This window comes from Perca fluviatilis, chromosome 16, assembly GCF_010015445.1.
Source record: "Perca fluviatilis chromosome 16, GENO_Pfluv_1.0, whole genome shotgun sequence".
Lineage (NCBI taxonomy): Eukaryota > Metazoa > Chordata > Actinopteri > Perciformes > Percidae > Perca > Perca fluviatilis.
The window spans coordinates 954,819-982,056 of record NC_053127.1 but is presented as its reverse complement, the minus strand read 5'-3'; the positions used below and the strand labels follow the sequence as shown (position 1 = coordinate 982,056).

Genomic DNA, 27,238 nt, shown 5'->3' with positions numbered 1-27,238 from the left:
TTCACAGATATCTCCATGGGTGTGGTTCAGACACAGGCACGAGGCCCAAAGGGGTGGTGGTAGCACAGCAGTTAAAGGGATACTCCACTTTTTTGGGAAATAGGCTAATTTTACAACTTCCCCAGAGATAAAAAGTTGAGATTTACCATTCTCGAATCCATTCAGCCAAACTGGCAGTACCACTTTTAGCATAGCTTAGCATAGATCACTGATTCTTACGAGTCCATTAGCATCTCTTTCAAAAAAACGAAAAGAGTTTTGATATTTTTCCTTTTTAAAACTTGACTCTTCTGTAGTTACATCGTGTACTAAGACCAACGGAAAATGAAAAGTTGTGATTTTCCAGGCCTATATGGCTAGGAACTATACTCTCATTCCTGTATTCCTATAGTTCCTAGCCATATAGGCCTGGAAAATCACAACTTTTCAAAGAGATGCTAATGGACTCGTAAGAATCAATGATCTATGCTAGATAGATATATGATCTACATATATATATATCTGTAAATATCTTATTAAATTAAATATGTGGAAAACAAATATGTATGTCACGTATTTATACTTAATGTTGTCCACACACACACATACACAGACACACACAATCAACATATTTGTCATTTTGAGTTTTTTTGTCGCTTTTTCAACAACAACTAAAATACCTTTTTTTAAATGTTGTTTCTTGTATGAGTTTAAATAAAAGATTCAACAGTTTTTCCTCCTGTTGTCTGTTGGACCCAGTTTGGTTAGATTTAGGAACCAAATCTACTGATTTAAGTTTATAAATCTCCTGTTGTGTCTTCATGTTAGAAAGTGAGACTGAACCGTCCAATGTCCAGAGAATCTCATGTGGACATGGTACAGAGTTGATATGTTACAACAGCTTAACATTCTCTGTTTCTTTATACTGCTATGATGGTGAATTATCTACTTTCAGTAAGTTAGAGTTGAAACAAACAGATTAAAGAAACGCTCACAGATGTAATTGCAATGATATATGTTTATTTGATTAAAATGACAGAAACAAGAGAGAATCAGAAACATTAATCACTTGAAGATTTGACTTGTTTAAGACAACAACAACCTGTGTGACTATCACAGAGCTGCTGTTTCTGTTACATGGGGAAAAGCAGAAACCCACTGAAGGTGGTGTAGTGATTATAATCGTCATACGCCCTAGTGTCAACCCTCAGACGCACAGACACTCTGTCTCCCACCTCCAGCAGCAGCGTAGCAGCATTAGAAGCACTCATCCAACCGGCCGTCTGATACTCGTATGCCTGGAAAACAGCCTCTGAGTTCTTGACCAACACAGCACCTGAAGCATGGCTGCCATCTACCTGTCCAAAGATCGTCCACTCAAAGTTGTACGCTCCTCTCACCGGGGCAGTGAACTCACCTGTTGGATGATTTAAATGAGGTGAAATATATTAGAGATGCAAAATATATCACATCTCTGAAACTGGTCCAGTATTAAACCAGAACCAAGCTGTAATGTAACTATGGTAAATTCACCTCAGAGTCAGTTACTATGGTAACTTCAGCTCAGAGTCAGTTACTATGGTAACTTCAGCTCAGAGTCAGTTACTATGGTAACTTCAGCTCAGAGTCAGTTACTATGGTAACTTAACCTCAGAGTCAGTTACTATGGTAACTGAGCCTCAGAGTCAGTTACTATGGTAAATTCAGCTAAGAGTCAGTTACTATGGTAACTTCAGCTCAGAGTCAGTTACTATGGTAAATTCAGCTCAGAGTCAGTTACTATGGTAACTTCAGCTCAGAGTCAGTTACTATGGTAAATTCAGCTCAGAGTCAGTTACTATGGTAACTTCAGCTCAGAGTCAGTTACTATGGTAACTTAACCTCAGAGTAGTTCCTATAGTAACTGAGCCTCAGAGTAGTTCCTATGGTAACTTCACCTCAGAGTCAGTTACTATGGTAACTTCAGCTCAGAGTCAGTTACTATGGTAACTTCAGCTCAGAGTCAGCTACTATGGTTACTTCACCTCAGAGTCAGTTACTATGGTAACTTCACCTCAGAGTCAGTTACTATGGTAACTTCACCTCAGAGTCAGTTACTATGGTAACTTCAGCTCAAAGTCAGTTACTATGGTAACTTAACCTCAGAGTCAGTTACTATGGTAACTGAGCCTCAGAGTCAGTTACTATGGTAACTTCAGCTCAGAGTCAGTTACTATGGTAAATTCAGCTCAGAGTCAGTTACTATGGTAACTTCAGCTCAGAGTCAGTTACTATGGTAACTTTCCAACCTCAGTAGTAGTTCTTACTATCAGTTATGGTAACTGAGCCTCAGAGTCAGTTCCTATGGTAACTGAGCCTCAGAGTAGTTCTTGTATGTTAACTGAGCCTTCTAGTAGTTCCTATGGTAACTGAGCCTCAGAGTAGTTCCTATGGTAACTGAGCCTCAGAGTAGTTCCTATAGTAACTGAGCCTCAGAGTAGTTCCTATGGTAACTGAGCCTCAGAGTAGTTCCTATGGTAACTGAGCCTCAGAGTAGTTCCTATGGTAACTGAGCCTCAGAGTAGTTCCTATGGTAACTAAGCCTCAGAGTAGTTCCTATGGTAACTGAGCCTCAGAGTAGTTCCTATGGTAACTGAGCCTCAGAGTAGTTCCTATGGTAACTGAGCCTGTGAACCTATCCTGGTTCTTCTCTCAGTCTCCTCCCTCTGACATTCATTCAGTCTGGATCAGAAGCATTTTAATGCAGTTTGTTATCGGCATGATACAAACTTAATAAATAAAACTATATATATAATATCTTCCTAAGTTTCTCTTAAATATGTTCACTGTAAACCCGAACGTTCAAAGTAATTAAATAGATTAAGTAGTGTATACTCAAAGTTTTAGAACAAGTTCTACTAACTTAATTTTGTCAAGTTGGTGTAACATGTTCTTCCTTTTTGAGTATTGTTAACTAATATTTTTTGATTAAATGGAACTATTTTGTGTATAAGTAAGCATAACTTAAAAACATAACTTAAGTACAATGTAATAGAATTGAGTAATAACATACTAAGAATGATAAAGTCCTGTTATTTCTATTGTTTAAAATAGGGATGATTTAAAAATAAACTGAATTTATATAGCACATGTTAAAATACAATAAAATCTCAAAGTGCTTTACCAAATAAGTAAAATCGATCATAATAAATAAATTGCAATAGCAAATGGTCTGAAATGCATTAGACATTAGTGGAGGACAAAATGTTTTTATTTTATTTATTGCTTCATAGTTTAATAAAGCCTATATATTTTTTTTTTTTTTTAAATTTTAATTTTATATTTTTTTTTTTTTAAATTTTTTGCACTGGCTTAATGGGTGTCTTGTAGGGATTGGCAAGTAGTAAGGGTAGGTGAGGGGCAACAAAGGGCAGCCAGGGGGTTAGGAGCGAAAAAGTGCGACAAGAGAGGCTAAGGGGGCTGGTGGCGACAGGCCCCCAAAAACAGAACAGCGAGAGACGCAGCAACAAAAAACAGACCCCCAAAGGGAGGGGGGGGCCGGAAGAACCACCGCCAAGCTCACGCCAAAAAGGGGGGTGTTAGAAGGGGGTGTGGAAAAGAACTATGAACGTAGAGGAGGGAACACTACCTATTTTATTTAAGCAGCTGCAGGGATAAGTATGGAGAGTTAACCTGACAACTCATACAGAAGGTGGCTAAGCACACACACGACCCCACCGCCTTTGGAAAACACAGAAGAAGAAAAGTGAACAACGCAGTACATAAGCAGCAGACAGTAGGGTTGCAGAAACACCCCAATGCTAGCAGCAAATCAGGCTCACGGACTACTAAGTTGAAGTTAAACACGCTACTACTATACATAGGTGCCTAGAGAGCGACCCGCCCCTTCACTGGCTTCTACATGGGGAGCGTAGGGATGGCAACGTCAGAATAGGCAGTTGCTAAAGAGCTAGCAGCCACCCTTAGCTGCAATAAACAACGCTACAAGAGACCATTAGAAGGACTGACGCACGCACTCCAGCAGCACAATCCACGCACATAGCTACCACTAACTGACCTGAAGAATGATGACGGATGAATCATAACACACGCCACCCCCGCTTAAAGGTGGGAGAAAAAGGTAGTAGAAGCACCAACAGACACGGAAAGAAGAAGCACAAGACACCCCTGTGATGCGATAGTTAGTTTTTGTTGTGGAAACTTTCAATAGTGCACAAAAGGCATAAACGCCTCAAACTGAGTTCCTACACTGCAAGTCCGCTACGTTGCGTGCTTCTAGGGACGCTTAGTTTTTGAAATTCTGTGTGAGCAGATCTGGCGAAGAAAACGGTACACGTCGTCAACTGAACGCGAACCAGCCTTACTGTGTGCCTCGGGTTTTAAAACAACGACCCTGCTGGAGGCAAGCTGGCTTTCATGACAAAGATGAATAAAGTAAAACCCTAAACAGTAAAGCTTTGGTTTGTAGAAATGGTATTATTGTTGATTAACCATGCACTAAGGTTCAAGTGTGGCTGCTCTTTCTTTACAGTAATGTTAAATTTTGCTTGATGGCTTTAGTAACTTGACACTTATGGGGATTAAATGAAAAGATCATTAACAGGGAACATTTATAAATGGAAGTATTTATAATTTGACACTCTTTGAATCTTTAATTGTTCAGTTTCAGATCAGTTTATGCCCTTTGCATCTTGCTGTTCCAGTTTCAAGAAGTGTAGGAAGATAACTGGAGATGTGATAACGATACCAGGTAATCCAATGAATGTAATTCTTCTATCACCCCCCTCCCCCCCCCTCTAAATACCAATAACTTGAATTGTTGTTTTTTCTCAGACAAGGTTTTAGTGTGGTAACCCCAAATTATATCGCACTCCACATACAATAACATCATTGTTTTTTCTACTTGCCTGTTTGATCAAAATAAAGTGTTTTGCTGTATTTAAGTCAACAAATAATGAATGTTCTGTTCACTAGTCACTACCTAATCATATTTCTTTATTTAACTTTGTATTTGCTTGCAAAAATTGTTGAAGAAGACTGAGAAGAAACTGACCCCTCATTAGAAAGATGATGGAGACCACATTTCCCCACCGACAGACCATAGTGATGTCCTGCCCACCAGTAAACGAGACCCTCATGGACCTCTGGCCTGCTCTTAAAATGGAGTCTGAGGTAATATGGATCAGTCTCTCTCTTTTAAAGTGAAAATTGTGATTCTTACTCATTTGGCTGATATTTTTGCTTTATGAATGTGCAAGATTCTTCAAATTGAACTGTTTTTTAATAAGTGTTGTTGCTGTATTCTCCTCTGGCTGTTATTTTTATGTAGTTGTATGCAGAGTTCCAGCGGATTACAAATCAGAACCTGCCACCAAGCGCTATGCTGAGCTTGACCGCTATTTCCTCGACTGATGACCTTATTCAGACGGAAGGCATCAAAACTGGGAAGACAGCAGATGCTCTGGCTGAAATTTTAAAAATCCATGATGAACAGGTAGTAGATTTTACACATTTCATAGGTTGAACCAGTAGAACATTGAACAGGTTCAATGATTGAAATGAGTTCTTTGACTTTTGCAATTAGTCCACTTTGTTTGCCATTTGTCTGATTGCATTAAAGATGTTAACAGGTTATTTGTGTCCCCTCTCAATATGTTCTGTTTGGACTGTTTAAAAACAGCTTTATGTAAACTCTTCAGTATATGCAATTTTGTTTTTTATCTGAATAGGAAATCCATGACATACACCAAGCGCACTACTGTTCTCCACGTCCTTCCTGTGTATCCGCAGGAGGCGTCTGGATGTTTAAGAACCTGCACAGGTGAGTCTCCTTAAGTCACTAACAGATTCTGCTGTGTATTATCTTAACCCGTAGAATACTAACATTTTATTCAATGTCCAGTAAAACATTTTCTTGTTGTACCTTGGTTTCCAGTCAGCACTTAGATTCTCTGGTATTTTGGCTGATTCATGTGCGCAGAACATGGATCTTATGTTTTTCAACTCTTACAATGAGACCCAGGTCTCTTTTGTAAAAAGTGGTATTGATTTCAATGGGACTTGGTTAAGGAAAGACAAAATTATGTCATCTGTTCTGTTCCATGTGTAGTTTTGTGATTAGTATCTCTTTTTTCATTCATTCAGGATGAGTCTGATGAGCCAGAGCTTGATGGTGTTGCAGTGGGCCTCATTACTTTCATTGGTGACCATGACGTCAAGTCCAGTTCACTACCACCCTGTGAGAATCACTGTCGTCATTGAAAGTGATGCCGTGGTCAGCCTTCCCAGACTTGGCGATGCCTTCCTGGTAATCTGTGGAGTGATCTATGCACTACACCTCAGCTATCCCAAAGCACTGACCAACACTTTTGGAATTCACTCAAAGATTTAACTTGGTCTAGAAAGTGGTAAACTATCCCCGAGGTTGCAAACCCTCAAGAATGAATTAATGATGTAGAAACTCATCTGAAAAAAGGCTGCAGGGTAAAAGCATATTATAAGGGCTAGTTCAAAGTTATCTCCCCTTTTGTCTAAATAATGCCCCTCAAAAAGTTACTGCACTACTGCAGGTGTTCAGCTAATAGGCCCAAACTACTCAATATGCCTTTGTTCTTATTAATATAATGCAAAAGTAACGCTAATGTTTTGTATGTTTTAATGTTTTTCTTAACCATTGTGGGCGCCAAGATGACTCACATTTCCCGTGCATTTGATATGGGTTTTGTAAAACATTTACATTTTAGAGTTTTAAGTGAAAATGTTCTTAAACTCTATAGAATATTTGAAATTTCATCCAAATTGCTGCCCTGTCGCCTTTTACTCGGAATTAGCAAGGCGCAGCCAAAAGCAGTGTTTTTCTTTTATAGCTGTAAACGAACGCAGGTAACTTCATTTTGGGTATTATTGTTTTTGATTACTCCGATTATTTTCCTGACTATCTGATTAGTTGTCTGGTCAATATCAGAAATGTGTGATAAATATTTATTTCCTAGGGCCTTAAAGAAACATGCCTACCGTATTTCCGGACTATAAGTCGCTCCGGTATAAGTCGCATCAGTCAAAGCGCCAATGTGAAGAGGAAAAAACATATATAAATCGCACCGGACTATAAGTCGCATTTATTTAGAAATGTATTTCACAAAATCCAAAACAACACAATAGCACCCAGAACAACAGGCTGAATACGGAGGTCCGGTATGTTAACGTAACACATTAACAGTTATTAAACTATACAATAGCACACAGAACAACTACCAGGCCGTGGCGATGAGCGAAGCTAACTGAACCGTTGACAAGCCTCTCCCAGCAGCACGTTGTTCAAGCACCCATGTGTGACTTGTTCCTCCAGCTCTGGCCATCTTGCTTTCAGCCCGCGACATTAGCCGATTAGCTTTCTTTGTGTTTTTCTTCATTGCATAAGAGTCACCTTTTCGCGCAGTCCTTCACAAGTTTCTCCCTTTCTTTCTAAACTTTTTTTTTACACGTTTTGGCTGCAATATTTTACTACCTGCCGTTTATCTCTTTTCTCTTTCTCAGTTGTCTTTAGAGGCAGCATTCTAGTTGTCACAAGCATAGAGGCCTTGGCTGCGGCTGTAGATGGTAATGTGTTCAGTATGAATTAACATTTAAAAACATGTTAAATTATATATATTTGTATACAAGTTGCGCAAGTCACAGGACCAGCCAAAGTAGGAAAAAAGTGCTGTATAGTCCGGAAAATACGGTACTTATTGGGATTTATTCACAGTATCCCCAGAGTTAGATAAGTCCATACATAACGCTTCATCCCTCCTGTCGACTCTGTTCGATCTCATCTCCATGCCTAGCTTAGCACAGATCCTGAGGGTATCTGGCTCCATCTATGCTCCCAATAAGTGACAAAATACGCCAACATTTTCCTATTTACATGTTGTGATTTGTACAACATGTGCTAAGCTAGGCTAGCAGTGGGTGCTTCAGACAGAGTTACAAACACACACTGAGATGAGAAGGGTATTTATGGACTTCTCTAACTCTGGAGGATACGTGTGAATAAGACAAAGTCCCATTAAGTCTGGTGTTCGTTTAAGTGACCAGGAACACATTTGGAAGGATAGGATCAGAGAATTTTGAGTTTTTCTTCTTAAAAATTCTCTAAATTTTTTTATTTATTTAATATATATATATATATATAAGTATATTTTAAAATTATTTTTATTTTAATTTATAAATGTTTTTCTATTTCATTTTAACATGTAATGTTCAAAAGCAGACGTTCACAACTTTAAGATATATTAAGTTAGTTAAACTTAATGTAAGTGAGGCAATCGGTTGCCTAAAAAATTTTTAAGTTTTGAATCACATGTTTTAAGTAAACAAACTCAACATATTTGACTAATATGTACTTCAAAACAATGACAAAACAAACTAATAAACATTGAGTTTTATTAACATAAAATATTGTGTGGTTGTGTAATTATTTTTTAAGTTCTGTGAACTTATTCCTCGTAGTTTGAAAACTCAAAACTGTAAGTCATAATAACTGAAAATAATTGAGTTCCCCTTAACAGAAAACTAAGTCATATTAACTGCAAATATTTGAGTTGAGCTAAAGTGAGCACTTTTAATTTAACTGTTATCAAAAGGTACAAGTAGCAATTAAACCAACCTTTTAAGTTCGGAAAATTTTGACTTTTAAGTTAATCAACTTAAAAAAGTGAGGCAACTGATTGCCTCACTTTTTTTGAGTTCTGGTAACTTATTCGGGTTTACAGTGTTCTTAAGAAGGTTTCTAAGAAAAGTCTACGTCGGATTCATGACGTGTTCTTAAACAGCAGAAATGTTGCACCTGTGTTCTTAGGATTGATGAATCCCACGTCTTCCTAACTGAAAGCGCGTGCCAGTTGTTCCTAATTAGCATAAGAAAACGCCCCAAAAATACCCATATAAGGACATGACACTTCCTGTGCACCTCCTGGGAAGCGGGAGACAGCGTTGAGATGGTTGTCAGAGTCGCGGTGGAGGAAGTACTGAATCTCAAGTAAAAGTACAAATAATAAGAGACATATTTACTTTAGTAAAAGTATAAGGTGTCCACTACCACAAACGAGGCCTGGCTTTTAAAAGAAGTTCCTATCCTAACCATGAAACGGAAATGTGTTGCTGTTGTTGTGTAGAATCGGAACGCGGTTGGTTTTATTCAGGGATGTATTTTAAGACGGTTTTATTTTCTTTAACCGTGCAAGTAAGCAAATAAAGTGTGTGAAGCAGCAGACATGGGGAGATGTGAAGAGGTCCAGCCAAATAAATAAGATATGAACACGTCTTACGCAGCCTGGCGGAGGAGTAAACAACGCTGTGGAGAGAAACAGATATAGCAACTATGATTTAAAAACGGGAATAATAAAAAACAAACATTTTCATTTTCACTTTTACCGGAGGCTGTATTACCGAGGGTCAGTGGAGCTGCACCATATATACAGTATCTATGGCAATCCATATATACAGTATCTATGGCAACCAAACTTCACTGGTGAGACAAACGTGTAACGGTCAGGAAGACGTTTTTGCGGGGGGGAAACTGATCAGAAAATGTAACGAAAAGTTAGAAATGTAGTGGAGTAGAAGGTATAGATAATCACTGCAGAATGTAAGTAAAATCAAAAGTATGCACTATTGATTCAGTACAGATACTTGAAAAATGTACTTAAGGACAGTAACAAAGAAGCAAAGGCTACATTCCACTACTGCATTTTGGCCCTATTTAGCGATCAATCACCAAATAACTCAGGATTTAATCAGTTTAATTGCTGATGTAAATTGCAGTGTTAAAGATTCTTTGCATAATATGATTTTTTTTTCTTCAAATGATCAGAAATACATTACGATCATTAGCGCTTGGTGTAAACACCGATCATTGTAAACAACTGTAGAATTAAATAAAATGCAGAATGATAATAAGTCCTGACTATAGATGTATTTTCATTTCCACACAACAGATTTGAGAGGTATTTTTTATCACAGTCCATTAGATATGTAGATACCTTATCTGTCCTCATATCACTAACATTAGATATGTAGATACCTTATCTGTCCTCATATCACTAACATTAGATATGTAGATACCTTATCCTCCTTATATCACTAACATTAGATATGTAGATACCTTATCATCCTCATATCACTAATATTAGATATGTAGATACCTTATCTGTCCTCATATCACTAACATTAGATATGTAGATACCTTATCTGTCCTCATATCACTAACATTAGATATGTAGATACCTTATCTGTCCTCATATCACTAACATTAGATATGTAGATACCTTATCGTCCTCATATCACTAACATTAGATATGTAGATACCTTATCTGTCCTCATATCACTAACATCAGCCATCGTGGACAGGCTTTAACATCCCAGCAGATTCTTTGTGTCGCATTACGTTTTTTGCAAACAGCAGTTTTCTTTATAACAGTAGCGAATCATACTGTAATAGTAAAGCAACTGTATGTGTATCTGTGTGTGTATCTGTGTGTATTGGTGTGTATATGGATCATACTGTAATAGTAAAGCAACTGTATGTGTATCTGTGTGTGTATCTGTGTGTATTGGTGTGTATATGGATCATACTGTAATAGTAAAGCAACTGTATGTGTATCTGTGTGTGTATCTGTGTGTATTGGTGTGTATATGGATCATACTGTAATAGTAAAGCAACTGTATGTGTATCTGTGTGTGTATCTGTGTGTATTGGTGTGTATATGGATCATACTGTAATAGTAAAGCAACTGTATGTGTATCTGTGTGTGTATCTGTGTGTATTGGTGTGTATATGGATTATACTGTAATAGTAAAGCCACTGTATGCAGAGCCGTCAGAAAAGTGTGACTCGCTCTGAAACGTTTTTTAAACGTTTTTGTAGTGTTCCCTGGACAGTAGAGCCATTAAAAAGAAATAACTGATTATACATTATAGTTCTGGTAATGATCATGGTGCTGCAGCCTCAGAATAGGATTAGTATAGTTTACTTTTTCGCCCGCAGGATTGCACCTAAATGAAATTACAGGTGTAATACAATTCCAGTTTCTACCAGTAATATTATAAGTTAACTGTGATTAAATATGAAATTAATACAGTTAATGCGTAGTCATTGACTCAAGCAGCAATCTTCTCCCACACCAATTCTCTCTCTTTTGCAGCAGCAGCCGCTGTCCTGCTTTTTTAACGAAATGTTCAAACTCACTGTTTGTACGCATGAGTATTTCTGCCGACCCGTTTGTTTGTGGTTGTTACCATGGTGAATCGTAGAATCATGGCTCCATTCATGCTGCCTTTTTATAGTGGTGGTGCACATGCGTGAACATACTCTGAGTTGATTGAACCAAATCATATCAGCTGTTCTGGAACCAAAAACTCAGAGTTTCCATCTCAGAGTAAATCAACTCAGAGTTTGTTAAACCTCCTTCCTGGAATGGACCCCAGATATTTTATAAATAATTTAAATAGCACAAAACAACTAAATGGTGGTAGGTAATACATCTGATTTAATATGCTGCTTTAGTTAAAAACATATTTTTGACTCTCACCCGAGACTATTGTTGACGCATATGCTGGACACAAAAAATGAAATGACTGTAGCACTAGTCTGGACATGTTACCGTGCCAACGTTGTAATAAAGGTTGCTTAAATGCCAAGTATATACATCTGCTGTCAGCTTACTACTTACAGCTTAGGACATTTATACCTTTTATTCCACATTGTTTAATCAGCGAGGTGGATCTACTGATCGCTGTGGATTACTTTTGTTTTTCGTGTTATTGGATTACGGTAAAATACGGATCTTTTTTCTTAACGTGTCTTAACGTTTGATGGTGTGATTGCTCTTGGTTTCTGCGTCTAGAGAGGCTTCTCAACAGACTGGAGGTCCATAACTGATTGGTCACTGTCACATTTTAGTTGAATTTAAGTGTCGGGGCATCCCGCCACCGTCTGACCACATCCACCGTCAACGAAACGCCCAGCGAGTTCAGAGACTGCTGCGTTTTTGTTGTTGTGGAAACATGGCTGAACTACAGTGTACCGGACTATCCAGCTACCAGGCCGGCTGCTCTGTCTCTGGGTAAGACTAGTGGAGGTGGGCTGTGTTAACACGGACTGGGGCAGAAATGGGGGGCTTGGATCCAACTAACTGCTAACTGCTGGTGGAGATTGTGACTGTTAGATGCCGACCATTCTCCATCCCACGCTTATTCACAGCTGTGTTTATACTCGGTGTTTACACCAAGCGCTAATGCTAGTATGTGTTAGCTGAACTTTACGGAGCCTATAATATGTGTGCACTAAATGTAGCCTGTTTCATATGTTGTTTTTATATAATGTGGTTTTTATATATTTTAAATGTGTAACACCACTTGAGCGACAGTGAAACGTTGTTTCATATATATGGTTGAAACAACAATAAAACAGTTGAGTTGAGATGACTGTCTGTGTGTCTGTCTGTCTCACTGTCTGTCTCACTGTCTGTCTGTCTGTCTGTCTCACTGTCTGTCTGTCTGTCTGTCTGTCTGTCTGTCTGTAAAGGGTAGGCGTGGCTTGGGAGTAGACTATAAAGCAGCGAAGCAAGTGCATTCTGGGATTTGATGTCTTTCAGCCACAGGAGCCAAAAACAAATTTTCTGGATTTTCTCGGCCTAGAAGCCACCAACTTCTAAAAAATGTTCACATTTCTCCTACATAAGGGACCCAATTTAAAGATATATTCATCTTTCCAACGGTGAACTATTCCTTTAAGAGTCTTCGTTCATCTTTCTACTGTTCCAACAATCTGGTTTGGTTGAAATAAACACTGTTTATTTACATAATGTTTTGCCAAAAGGAAATCAACATCAACATCGCTAAATATTGGTAATCAGTCAATATGTTGATATCAGTGCATCCTGAAAATGTATTGTTAGAATATCAGAGCTACCTGTGTTTGAGTTGTAGGCATTTCCGATGTTGGTGGGGACGTGTTTGTAGATCAGGGTAGTGATCGAGGAAAAGGGTCCAGTATTTGCTGTTTGGCCTCCAGCCAGCAGAGAGGCTGAGAATGCAACCTGTCGGACTGAGAGAGAGAGGGAGTCAGAGGGGGAGAGAGAGAGAGAGAGAGAGAGACAGACAGACAGACAGAGAGAGACAGAGAGAGAGAGAGTGACAGAGAGGGAGAGAAGACATGTTTTATTGAAGCTCCTACAGAAATGACAAATAAATAGTTTTAAACTGAGATAAACCTACTAAATTCTCAATAAATCAAACTATAACAAGAGGAAAACTGGAAGAAGAAGATTCAAGGAAACGATTTAATAAGGCAACAGAAGTGAAGACAAGGATGAGCTAACACGACAGCTAACTCTGCTAACAACAGCTAATCCTGCTAACAGCAGCTAAGGACAGAGAAGAGGAGCAAGAAGGCTATGCTACACTAAGCTAAGGACCAAAAGGCTCCAAACCAAAGGAAAACCCACCAAAGGCTAGCACTGTCTCCTTCAGACTCAAGAGAAGCTGTAGTAGAGTAGTAAGGTAAGCTTCTTCATAAAAACAATAGTTTAATTTGTAATTTGTACCTCAAGAAACCAAGGCTAGTCTATGCTAATTTAACATAGCATGCTAAGTAGCAGCAGAGGGAGCAGCACAGCGTCAGGTAGGAACTGAACCAATGTTGGGATCTCCCGGGAGACAGCCCAGCCTCCTTGTGATTGGCTACCCAACAGAAATTAAAAGTACACAGGCTGAGAAAGCTTACAAACACAAAAAGCTCAGAGAAAACCCAGAGGCTCTGACTGCAGACATATGTCCCACAGGAGGAATTAGTAACCTACTGCTGTACACAGACAGTACTGATGCGTGGCATAAAGCTATCTGTGCCCACTACGACCACCATAAGAAGAGAGGCATATGCAGTGGGAGACAGATAGTCATCAAAGATGAAGACAAGGACAGCCCACCTCTCACTGTCAATGTCTACCATAATGGGACCATCATGTTCCAAGGCAATGAGGCCAGTTTCAGCTCTGTCCAAGAGGACTTCAACACCATCAGAGCTCTGGCAGAGACTGAGAAACAGAGACAGGAGAAGATCAGCAGTGAGGAGAAGAGCTTCATCATCCCCACAGAGCCTCCACCAGGGGAAGAGCTGGAAGAGGAACAGCTTTTAGGAGACCGTCCAGGGCTCAGCAGTCAACTGGACAGCAGAGTGTCCCAGATGAGAGAGAGTCTGTCCCTGCAAGAAGTAGAGCTGGTGGAGCTGAAGGAGCTACTGCTTTCTAAACAGACCACTGAATCCACACAGCAGCTAAGAGACCAGATCAGCCAGGTGAGGAACGAGATGAAGGCCTCCATACAGGAGCTAAGAGGAGAGGTTCAGGAGCTGCAGCAGGACAGAGAAGCTCTGAGAACAGAGCTCACTGCTATAAGAGAGGAGATACAGCAGACAGACAGGTCATGGGCAGAGATCTCACTGCTGCAAGAGAGGAGATACAGCAGACAGACAGGTCATGGACAGAGATCTCACTGCTGCAAGAGAGGAGATACAGCAGGACAGACAGGTCATGGACAGAGATCTCACTGCTATAAGAGAGGAGATACAGCAGGACAGACAGGTCATGGACAGAGATCTCACTGCTATAAGAGTGGAGATACAGCAGACAGACAGGTCATGGACAGAGATCTCACTGCTATAAGAGAGGAGATACAGCAGACAGACAGGTCATGGACAGAGATCTCACTGCTATAAGAGAGGAGATACAGCAGACAGACAGGTCATGGGCAGAGATCTCACTGCTATAAGAGAGGAGATACAGCAGGACAGACAGGTCATGGACAGAGATCTCACTGCTGTAAGAGAGGAGATACAGCAGACAGACAGGTCATGGACAGAGATCTCACTGCTATAAGAGAGGAGATACAGCAGACAGACAGGTCATGGACAGAGATCTCACTGCTATAAGAGAGGAGATACAGCAGACAGACAGGTCATGGACAGAGATCTCACTGCTGTAAGAGAGGAGATACAGCAGACAGACAGGTCATGGACAGAGATCTCACTGCTGTAAGAGAGGAGATACAGCAGACAGACAGGTCATGGACAGAGATCTCACTGCTGTAAGAGAGGAGATACAGCAGGACAGACAGGTCATGGACAGAGATCTCACTGCTATAAGAGAGGAGATACAGCAGGACAGACAGGTCATGGACAGAGATCTCACTGCTGTAAGAGGAGCTGAACCTGAGAGAGCAAACCATTCTCAGCCTCACGGAGCAGCTCCACAGTCTGGAACAAAAAAACAGAAAAAAAAGCCTCCATCACCATCCCAACAGCCCCCCAACCTGAACCACAGCCACTCCACTCCCCCCCACCCCCCCTCCTACCATCCTAAACCACAGCTCACCCATACCACAAGTGAGTCCTGTAAAGCGACCACAAGTGCTGGTCAGTCCTGGCGATGGAGCGCCCCCATCATCCCAACCTCCCCAGGCACCACATCATCCTCAAAACAAGACTTCCATCCACAGCCTCAGACCTTATGATAATGCATGCCACTACCCCCCCATAGACCCCATCACCACTCGCATAATCCAGCCTGCGACCATGCCACTGGACCCCAACCAAACCTATCATCCACCTCTAGACCAATCCCCATCACCCTTATGATTTACCTCCCAGACCGAGCCCCATGAACCTTATACAACCAGCCCCCATGACCTCCACCTCCTAAGACCCCATCACCTGCCACCTTCCTGGGCCCCGGCCCCCATCACCTCCACCTCCCAGACCCAGCCCCCATCACCCTGCACCACCTCACAGACCCAGCCCCCATCACCCTCCACCACCTCCCAGACCCAGCCCCCATCACCCTCGACCACCTCCCAGACCCAGCCCCCATCACCCTCCACCACCTCCCAGACCCAGCCCCCATCACCCTCCACCACCTCCCAGACCCAACCCCCATCACCCCTCCACCACCTCACAGACCCAGCCCCCATCACCCTGCACCACCTCACAGACCCAGCCCCCATCACCCGTGCACCACCTCACAGACCCAGCCCCCATCACCTGCACCACCTCACCCAGACCCAGCCCCCATCACCCTGGCACACCCTCACAGACCCAGCCCCCATCACCCTCCACCACCTCACAGACCCAGCCCCCATCACCCTCCACCACCTCAGACCCAGCCCCCATCACCCTCCACCACCTCACAGACCCAGTGATCGCGTTTAACTTTACATATCTGTCAAGATAACATTACGTGTATTTGTATGATATAGGCCTAATACTTTCCCCTTGGTAATGTAGCATATGAATTTCCATGATCACAATTCTAAAATGCACGAGAAATAAAGGCTTTTGCTATCGGTTGATAAGTCAAACTTGCCGAGAACCTAGACACCCGTTTGAATATAGTCTCATGCAGTACCCTCGGTTACGGTCCTTTCGGTCTCGTTCAGTAGCCTGGTGCGCGGTCTCCTTGTGACAGCCTAGCCTAGCTACCACGTAGCAACATTCACTTCTAACATTTAACTTAACATAAACCAAAATAACATGACGTGTATTTGTATGTGATGTACTGTACTTCCCCATCGATAATGTGTGAATTGCCATGAACACAATCCTCTAAGATGCACCAGAAACAAGACTTTGTTAATAACCCAAACTTGCTGAGAACCAAGACACCGCTTCGCGATTACATTAGAGTTGAGTGGCTGGCCGGTGCACGGTTACATTAAGAGTCGAGTGGCTGGCCGGTTGCCGGTTACATTAGAGTCAGTGGCTGGCGGTTGCACGGTTTTACATTAGAGTCCGGTGGCTGGCCGGTTGCACGGTTACATTAGAGTCGAGTGGCTGGCCGGTTGCACGGTTACATTAGCATTAGAGTCGGTGGCTGGCCGGTTTACGCGGTTACATTAGAGTCGAGTGGCTGGCGGCTGGCGGTTACACGGTTACATTAGCATTAGAGGTCGGTGGCTGGCCGGTACTGCGGTTACATTAGAGTCGAGTGGCTGGCCGGTTGCACGGTTACATTAGAGTCGAGTGGCTGGCCGGTTGCACGGTTACATTAGAGTCGAGTGGCATCTTAAATGCACCCCGGGTCTTTCCATTTTATTTTTATGGTTGTTTGTTACATTTTCTATTTGTATTTCAATGTGCTCGTATTGTGACTTCTTGTGTTGTATTGCATTTTTATTGTGAACCAATTTGTGTTTTTTATCTGTGAAAGATGCTATACAAATAAATTTTACTTACTTACTTACATTAGACTTCGGACGGGCCGGCCAGTTGCACGGTTACATTCGGTCTCGTTGCGCATAGGGTCTAGGCAATGGGTCTAGGTGCGCTCCTTCCCTGATTGATTCTACCACCACCACTCCAGTCCAGTGGAGGCGCTAATGAGCTATTACTACACAGTAGCAGAAGAATACCAGCTACATAACGGCCAACCATTGTAATGCCAATGGCACGAATGAAGAAAAAACAGAGGTGAGTCGGTTCATTGACGTATGGCTCGATTCTCCGGCTCAGTGACACGAATTCGGGTTAATTAACCGGCTCTTCGGTCAGTTCGTCAACACTACCCAGCGGTAGTCGGTCGAGCGCTAACGTTAGACCAACCCGCTGTTCAGCTCATTCTCTGTGAAAGCGATGCAGCATGAAAGCACAGCGAACCTGCGGGTGTTAGTTAGGTAATGTTAGCTTGCTAACCCCGCTCCGTATACGTTACCTCACGCCACATCGTTGACAGAAAGCGAGAGAGACCTGGTGCCTATACGACGCGGTGCCTTAACAACCGTTATCTACCGAACGAATTGCAACGCGATTTTGGTGCTACTGAAATGCTTGCGTTTCTCTCTGATGCTCGAAATGGACGGGGAACCTAAACATCGCCGCATATCCGCGCTAGTAAACACTACTCTTGACAGCAGGTAACGTTAGCCTACCGTTAACTAGCAGCTAGAGTAAACTGTTAAAATGCTGACAGCTAAACCGGTGTAAAATGTACTGTCTGTATTTTCACTGGAGAAGAATGTATGACGTTGTAGTTGCTGTTGTTGGAAAAACACAGATGTTGCGTTCACTTGAAATTGGCCTCGCCATACTCGTGCTGCATTAAAAGTTGTTGTAAAATACCCTTTTCCAATCCAGTGGTCGTTTTTGCCATTCTATAATGTCGTTTTTTTGTGCTCCTTTTTGAAACAAATAAATAAAATGCGGATTAAATATCAGGTAATAATCAACTGTAAAGTAGCTACAGCTTTTAAAGGATCTCTAAATCAGCCTCTGCTGGGTAGAAATTAGTGAAATTGTATAAAAATAGTTAACACCAACATTTAGTGGCAAAATCCATTGTTATGTCTACAAAATTATTTTAGATATAGTATAAGTTCAAGTTTAAGTCACCACTACGTCTGGTCAAAATATTGACTTAGTATCTCAGAATATAAACTAAGAATCTCAAAGTAATGAGAAAATGTAAAATATTGCTTTAGAATCTCAATATATTGACTTAGTATCTCAATATATTAATTTATCTCAAAATACTGACTTAGTATCTCAATATATTGACTCAGTAACTCAGAATATTGACTAAGAATCTCAAACCAATGAGAACATTTAAAATATTGACTTACAAACTCAATAAATTGACTCATCATCTCAAAGTATCGACTTAGTATCTCAATATATTGACTTAGTAACTTAGAATATTGACTAGGAATCTGAAAGTAATGACAAACCTTTAAAATACTGACTTAGAATTTCAATATATTAACTTCTGCACGCCGGCGTGCAACGTATTACTTTGTACTATGGAGTCTGGAGATCCTTTTTTCTTGTTGAAGGGGAAATCTATTGTTGGGACACGTTTGTTTCTACTGTTTCAACTGAATTTTATTAATGCTGATAGTGTTTGGATGCTTTCAACGGTTTGCATTATTATATCATATGCATGCATTAGCAAAACAATTTGTTTTTTATAAAATGATGACTCTTTACCCGGACAAGTGACTTTTTTGCATGGACAAGTGAAATGTAAGTAGTACTTGTCCGAGTTAATCAAGCCCTGGTGTCATAACCACTATTCTTATTTTAAGAAGAATAACTTGTTTTAATAACAGTCTCAAGTTTTATAAGTTTAACTACTATCCACTTTTAATTATGGCTGTTTTATCTTAAGTAAGTCGTCGACTATTCAATTCAGGTCTTAAATTATGAGGCTATTATTACCAGATTTATTTTATTTTTCATATTTTATTTGAAGAGAAACAATGCGGATTCCGTCCTGGTCGGTGGAACAACGGACCAGCTCTTCACTCTCGCAAGGATCCTGGAGGGGCCCTGGGAGTATGCTTAACCGGTCTACATGTGTTTTGTGGATCTGGAAAGTATGACCGGGTCCCCGGGAGATACTGTGGGAGGTGCTGGGGGAGTATGGGGTGAGGGGTCTCTTCTCAGGGCCATCCAATCTCTAATGCGACCAAAGTGAGAGCTGTGTCCGGGTTCTCGGCAGTAAGTCGGACTCCACCAGGGCTGCGCTTTGTCACCAATCCTGTTTGTAATATTTATGGACAGGATATCGGAGGCATAGTCGGGGTGGGGAAGGGGGTTGCAGTTCGGTGGGCTGGGGATCTCATCGCTGCTTTTTCAGATGATGTGGTCCTGATGGCATCATCGGCCTGTGACCTTCAGCACTCACTGGATCGGTTCGCAGCGGAGTGTGAAGCGGTTGGGATGAGGATCAGCACCTCTAAATCGGAGGCCATGGTTCTCAGCAGGAAACCGATGGAATGCCTTCTCCAGGTAGGGAATGAGTCCTTACCCCAAGTATGATATAGGCCTAATACTTTCCCCTTGGTAATGTAGCATATGAATTTCCATGATCACAATTCTAAAATGCACGAGAAATAAAGGCTTTTGCTATCGGTTGATAAGTCAAACTTGCCGAGAACCTAGACACCCGTTTGAATATAGTCTCATGCAGTACCCTCGGTTACGGTCCTTTCGGTCTCGTTCAGTAGCCTGGTGCGCGGTCTCCTTGTGACAGCCTAGCCTAGCTACCACGTAGCAACATTCACTTCTAACATTTAACTTAACATAAACCAAAATAACATGACGTGTATTTGTATGTGATGTACTGTACTTCCCCATCGATAATGTGTGAATTGCCATGAACACAATCCTCTAAGATGCACCAGAAACAAGACTTTGTTAATAACCCAAACTTGCTGAGAACCAAGACACCGCTTGATTACATTAGAGTCGAGTGGCTGGCCGGTTGCACGGTTACATTAGAGTCGAGTGGCTGGCCGGTTGCACGGTTACATTAGAGTCGAGTGGCTGGCCGGTTGCACGGTTACATTAGAGTCGAGTGGCTGGCCGGTTGCACGGTTACATTAGAGTCGAGTGGCTGGCCGGTTGCACGGTTACATTAGCATTAGAGTCGAGTGGCTGGCCGGTTGCACGGTTACATTAGAGTCGAGTGGCTGGCGGCTGGCCGGTTGCACGGTTACATTAGCATTAGAGTCGAGTGGCTGGCCGGTTGCACGGTTACATTAGAGTCGAGTGGCTGGCCGGTTGCACGGTTACATTAGAGTCGAGTGGCTGGCCGGTTGCACGGTTACATTAGAGTCGAGTGGCTGGCCGGTTGCACGGTTACATTAGAGTCGAGTGGCATCTTAAATAAGCCTTCGGTCTTTCCATTTTATTTTTTATGGTTGTTTGTTACATTTTCTATTTGTATTTCAATGTGCTCGTATTGTGACTTCTTGTGTTGTATTGCATTTTATTGTGAAGCAATTTGTGATTTTTATCTGTGAAAGATGCTATACAAATAAATTTTACTTACTTACTTACATTAGACTCGAGCGGGCCGGCCAGTTGCACGGTTACATTCGGTCTCGTTCGGCATAGGGTCTAGGCAATGGGTCTAGGTAGCTCCTTCCCTGATTGATTCTACCACCACCACTCCAGTCCAGTGGAGGCGCTAATGAGCTATTACTACACAGTAGCAGAAGAATACCAGCTACACAACGGCCAACCATTGTAATGCCAATGGCACGAATGAAGAAAAAAACAGGAGTGAGTCGGTTCATTGACGTATGGCACTCGATTCTCCCGGCTCAGTGACACGAGTCGGGTTAATTAACCGGCTCTTCGGTCAGTTCATCAACACTACCCAGCGGTAGTCGGTCAGCGGGCCGCTAACGTTAGACCCAGCCCGCTGTTCAGCTCATTCTCTGTAAGCGATGCAGCATGAAAGCACAGCGAACCTGCCGGTGTTAGTTAGGTAATGTTAGCTTGCTAACTCCGCCTTAACGTTACCTCCTCGCCACATCGTTGACAGAAAACGAGAGACCTGGTGCTAATACGGCACCGGTGCCTTAACAACCGTTATCTACCGAACCGAATTGCAACGCAGATTTTGGTGCTACTGAAATGCTTGCGTTTCTCTCTGATGCTCCGAAAATGGACGAGGGAACCTAAACATCGCCGCATGTCACGCTAGTAAACACTACTCTTGACAGCAGGTAACGTTAGCCTACCGTTAACTAGCAGCTAGAGTAAACTGTTAAAATGCTGACAGCTAAACGGTGTAAAAGTGTGTCTGTCTGTATTTCACTGGAGAGGAATGTATGACGTTGTAGTTGCTGTTGTTGGAAAAACACAGATGTTGCGTTCACTTGAAATTGGCCTCGCCATACTCGTGCTGCATTAAAAGTTGTTGTAAAATACCCTTTTCCAATCCAGTGGTCGTTTTTGCCATTCTATAATGTCGTTTTTTTGTGCTCCTTTTTGAAACAAATAAATAAAATGCGGATTAAATATCAGGTAATAATCAACTGTAAAGTAGCTACAGCTTTTAAAGGATCTCTAAATCAGCCTCTGCTGGGTAGAAATTAGTGAAATTGTATAAAAATAGTTAACACCAACATTTAGTGGCAAAATCCATTGTTATGTCTACAAAATTATTTTAGATATAGTATAAGTTCAAGTTTAAGTCACCACTACGTCTGGTCAAAATATTGACTTAGTATCTCAGAATATAAACTAAGAATCTCAAAGTATATAGGAGAAAATGTAAAATATTGCATTAAATCTCAATATATTGACTTAGTATCTCAATATATTAATTTATCTCAAAATACTGACTTAGTATCTCAATATATTGACTCAGTAACTCAGAATATTGCGACAAGAATCTCAAACCAATGAGAACATTTAAAATATTGACTTACAAACTCAATAAATTGACTCATCATCTCAAAGTATCGACTTAGTATCTCAATATATTGACTTAGTAACTTAGAATATTGACTGGGAATCTGAAAGTAATGACAAACCTTTAAAATACTGACTTAGAATTTCAATATATTAACTTGCACCGCGCGTACCGCATTACTACTTGTACTATGGAGTCTGGAGATCCTTTTTTCTTGTTGAAGGGAAATCTATTGTTGGGACACGTTTGTTTCTACTGTTTCAACTGAATTTTATTAATGCTGATAGTGTTTGGATGCTTTCAACGGTTTGCATTATTATATCATATGCATGCATTAGCAAAACAATTTGTTTTTTATAAAATGATGACTCTTTACCCGGACAAGTGACTTTTTTGCATGGACAAGTGAAATGTAAATGTACTTGTCCGAAGTTAATGTCAAGCCCTGGTGTCATAACCACTATTCTTATTTTAAGAAGAATAACTTGTTTTAATAACAGTCTCAAGTTTTATAAGTTTAACTACTATCCACTTTTAATTATGGCTGTTTTATCTTAAGTAGTCGATCGACTATTCAATTCAGGTCTTAAATTATGAGGCTATTATTACCAGATTTATTTTATTTTTCATATTTTATTTGAAGAGAAACAATGCGGATTCCGTCCTGGTCGTGGAACAACGGACCAGCTCTTCACTCTCGCAAGGATCCTGGAGGGGGCCTGGGAGTATGCTCAACCGGTCTACATGTGTTTTGTGGATCTGGAAAAGGCGTATGACCGGGTCCCCCGGGAGATACTGTGGGAGGTGCTGCGGGAGTATGGGGTGAGGGGGTCTCTTCTCAGGGCCATCCAATCTCTGTACGACCAAAGTGAGAGCTGTGTCCGGGTTCTCGGCAGTAAGTCGGACTCCACCAGGGCTGCGCTTTGTCACCAATCCTGTTTGTAATATTTATGGACAGGATATCGAGGCATAGTCGGGGTGGGGAGGTGTTGCAGTTCGGTGGGCTGGGGATCTCATCGCTGCTTTTTGCAGATGATGTGGTCCTGATGGCATCATCGGCCTGTGACCTTCAGCACTCACTGGATCGGTTCGCAGCCGAGTGTGAAGCGGTTGGGATGAGGATCAGCACCTCTAAATCGGAGGCCATGGTTCTCAGCAGGAAACCGATGGAATGCCTTCTCCAGGTAGGGAATGAGTCCTTACCCCAAGTGAAGGAGTTCAAGTACCTTGGGGTTTTGTTCGCGAGTGAGGGACAATGGAGCGGAGATTGGTGGAGAATCGGTCGTAGCGGGGTGCGGTATTACATTCAATCTATCGCACCGTTGTAACGAAAGAGAGCTGAGCCAGAAGGCAAAGCTCTCGATCTGCGGTCAGTTTTCGTTCCTACCCTCACCTATGGTCATGAAGGCTGGGTCATGACCGAAGAAGCAGATCCAGGGTACAAGCGGTCAAAATGGGTTTCCTCAGGAGGGTGGCTGGCGCCCCTCCTTAGAGATAGGGTGAGAAGCTCAGTCATCCGTGAGGAGCTCGGAGTAGAGCCGCTGCTCCTGCGTCGAAAGGAGCCAGTTGAGGTGGTTCGGGCATCTGGTAAGGATGCCCCCTGGGCGCCTCCCTAGGGAGGTGTTCCAGGCACGTCCAGCTGGGAGGAGGCCTCGGGGAAGACCCAGGACTAGGTAATAATAATAATAATAATAATAATAATACATTTAATTTGTAATGCACTTTATATTTAAGCAAATCTCAAAGTGCTACATGATAGTGCTAAAAATTATAAAAACACATGGAGAGCATGAAAAGTAAATAAAAGGCAAAAGGACACAAGTTCACTCAAAAGCTCTCCTAAAAAGGTGGGTTTTAAGGCCACGTTTAAAAGCATCCACAGTCTGTGGGGTCCTCAGGTGGTCAGGGAGAGCATTCCACAGTCTGGGAGCAGCTGAGCAGAAAGCCCGATCTCCCATTGTACAAAGCTTTGTCCTGGGAGGTTTCAAAAAATATGCTGAGGCAGATCGGAGGTACGTGTTGAGGTCTGTGGGGTGAGGAGTTCCTTGAGGTAGAGGGGGGCTTCACCATGAATGCACTGGTGGGTCAGGAGGGAGACCTTGTACTCAACCCTGAGTGAGACAGGAAGCCAATGGAGTGATTTAAGGATGGGGGTGATGTGGTCATATTTGCGCACCCTCAACAGGATCCTAGCAGCGCTGTTTTGAATATACTGCAACTTCTGAAGGCTTTTGCCAGGGATCCCGGTGAGGAGTGCATTGCAGTAGTCCAGCCTGGAGGAGACAAAAGCGTGGACAAGCTTTTCCGCGTCTGCAGGAGTGAGTGTGGGACGGAGTTTGGCAATGTTCCTGAGGTGGAAAAAGGAAGTCTTGCAGAGATGTTTGATGTGAGTCTCAAAGGTCAGATGAGAGTCCATTTTAACACCCAGGTTAGTGGCTGATGTTGAAAGTGGAATAGTTTGGCCGGAGAAGTTGATGCTGGTAATGTCAGATGATTGAACCTGGTGTGGGGTGCCGACTAGAATGGTGGAGGGATTATATCTCCAACCTGGCCTGGGAACGCCTCGGGATCCCCCAGTCAGAGCTGGTTAATGTTGATCGGGAAAGGGAAGTTTGGGGTCCCCTGCTGGAGCTGCTCCCTCCGCGACCCGACACCGGATAAGCGGATGAAGATGGATGGATGGATATTTTGTTTTAACCAATTTATGTTTATTAATTTCAACACACAACACAATAATTCATAATTTGTTTCGGTCTCTCAAATATTGTAAACTTGTAATTAATCTGCAAATAGCTAAACGGAAGATACCATTTAGAAAATATGTAACTTAAATTAAGTAACTTATTACTACTTTAGTCAATTCAATTCAATTTTATTTATAGTATCAAATCATAACATGAGTTATCTTGAGACACTTTACAGATAGAGTAGGTCTAGACCACACTATATAATTTACAAAGCCCCAACAATTCCAATAATTCCCTCAAGAACAAGCAGTGCGACAGTTGCGAGGAAAAACTCCCTCTTCATTGTTTGGATGTAAAAGTGAAACCCCTGAATTCAAAGACAACACCAAAGATACAGACATCATCATCCACCAAGAGACCTGGTGTAGACCTGGCTCTGTCACTCACTGGCCCCCAAACTACAGAGAAATCCTGCTGTCATCAGTCAAACTCCCTACTGTTAAAAGAGGGAGGGACTCAGGAGGGATTATTATCTGGTACAAAGATGAAATATCTAAGTACATCACCCCGATAAAATATAAACGCTCACACATTTGCCTTAAAATAAAACGAGATCACTAACCCTCCAACGCACATATTCCTGTGTGCTGTATACATTCCCCCTAGTGACTCCCCATACTACGATGAAGACATCTTCCCCCTTCTCCATGAGCACATCTGCAGCTTCCAGGCCCAGGGAAGGGTGCTAATGTCTGGGGAGACCTGAACACACATACTGGCTCTCTCCCTGACTACAACACAGAGCTATAGGTACCTGTCTCTCTCCCTGACTACAACACAGAGCTATAGGTACCTGTCTCTCTCCCTGACTACAACACAGAGCTAGGTAACTGTCTCTCTCTCTCTGACTACAACACAGAGCTATAGGTACCTGTCTCTCTCTCTGACTACAACACAGAGCTATAGGTACCTGGCTCTCTCTCTGACTACAACACAGAGCTAGGTAACTGTCTCTCTCTCTCTGACTACAACACAGAGCTATAGGTACCTGTCTCTCTCTCTCTGACTACAACACAGAGCTATAGGTACCTGTCTCTCTCTCCTGACTACAACACAGAGCTAGGTAACTGTCTCTCTCTCTCTGACTACAACACAGAGCTATAGGTACCTGTCTCTCTCTCTCTGACTACAACACAGAGCTATAGGTACCTGTCTCTCTCCCTGACTACAACACAGAGCTATAGGTACCTGTCTCTCTCCCTGACTACAACACAGAGCTATAGGTACCTGTCTCTCTCTCTGACTACAACACAGAGCTATAGGTACCTGTCTCTCTCCCTGACTACAACACAGAGCTAGGTACCTGTCTGTCTCCCTGATTACAACACAGAGCTATAGGTACCTGTCTCTCTCTCTGACTACAACACAGAGCTATAGGTACCTGTCTCTCTCTCCCTGACTACAACAAAGAGCTAGATAACTGTCTCTCTCTCTGACTACAACACAGAGCGATACGTACCTGTCACTCTCTCTGACTACAACACAGAGGTATAGGTACCTGTCTCTCTCTCTGACTACAATACAGAGCTATAGGTACCGGTCTCTCTCTCTGACTACAACACAGAGCTAGGTAACTGTCTTTCTCTCCCTGACTACAACACAGAGCTAGGTAACTGTCTCTCTCTCTCTGACTACAACACAGAGCTAGGTAACTGTCTCTCTCTCTGACTACAACACGGAGCTAGGTAGCTGTCTCTCTGACTACAACACAGAGCTAGGTACCTGTCTCTCTCTCTGATTACAACACAGAGCTATAGGTACCTGTCTCTCTCTCTGACTACAACACAGAGCTAAGTAACTGTCTCTCTCTACCTGACTACAACAAAGAGCTATAGGTACCTGTCTCTCTCTCTGACTACAACACGGAGCAAGGTAACTGTCTCTCTCTCCCTGACTACAACACAGAGATATAGGGACCTGTCTCTCCCTCCCTGACTACAACACAGAGCTAGGTAACTGTCTCTCTCTCTCTCACTACAACACAGAGCTAGGTAACTGTCTCTCTCTCCCTGACTACAACACAGAGCCAGGTAACTGTCTCTCTCTGACTACAACACAGAGTTAGGTAACTGTCTCTCTCTCTGACTACAACACAGAGCTATAGGTACCTGTCTCTCTCTCTGACTACAACACAGAGCTATAGGGACCTGTCTCTCCCTCCCTGACTGCAACACAGAGCTAGGTAACTGTCTCTCTCTCTGACTACAATACAGAGTTAGGTAACTGTCTCTCTCTCTGACTACAACACAGAGCTATAGGTACCTGTCTCTCTCTCTC

The 27,238-nt window shown here is 42.2% G+C and overlaps 1 protein-coding gene across 1 annotated transcript in view; it reads right to left on the bottom strand.

Moving 5' to 3' along the window:
- Nucleotides 1-977: 977 nt before the first annotated feature.
- LOC120544154 (complement C1q tumor necrosis factor-related protein 6-like) overlaps nt 978-27,238 on the bottom strand; it is a 61,908-nt gene continuing 35,647 nt past the window's right edge. Inside the window, exons 6-7 of the mRNA XM_039777751.1 lie at nt 12,932-13,066; nt 978-1,396 (exon numbers count right to left, since the gene is read on the bottom strand). Coding sequence (XP_039633685.1) covers nt 1,113-1,396; nt 12,932-13,066 — 419 coding nt within the window. The 3' untranslated portion in view covers nt 978-1,112. The remainder of the gene's footprint in view (nt 1,397-12,931; nt 13,067-27,238) is intronic.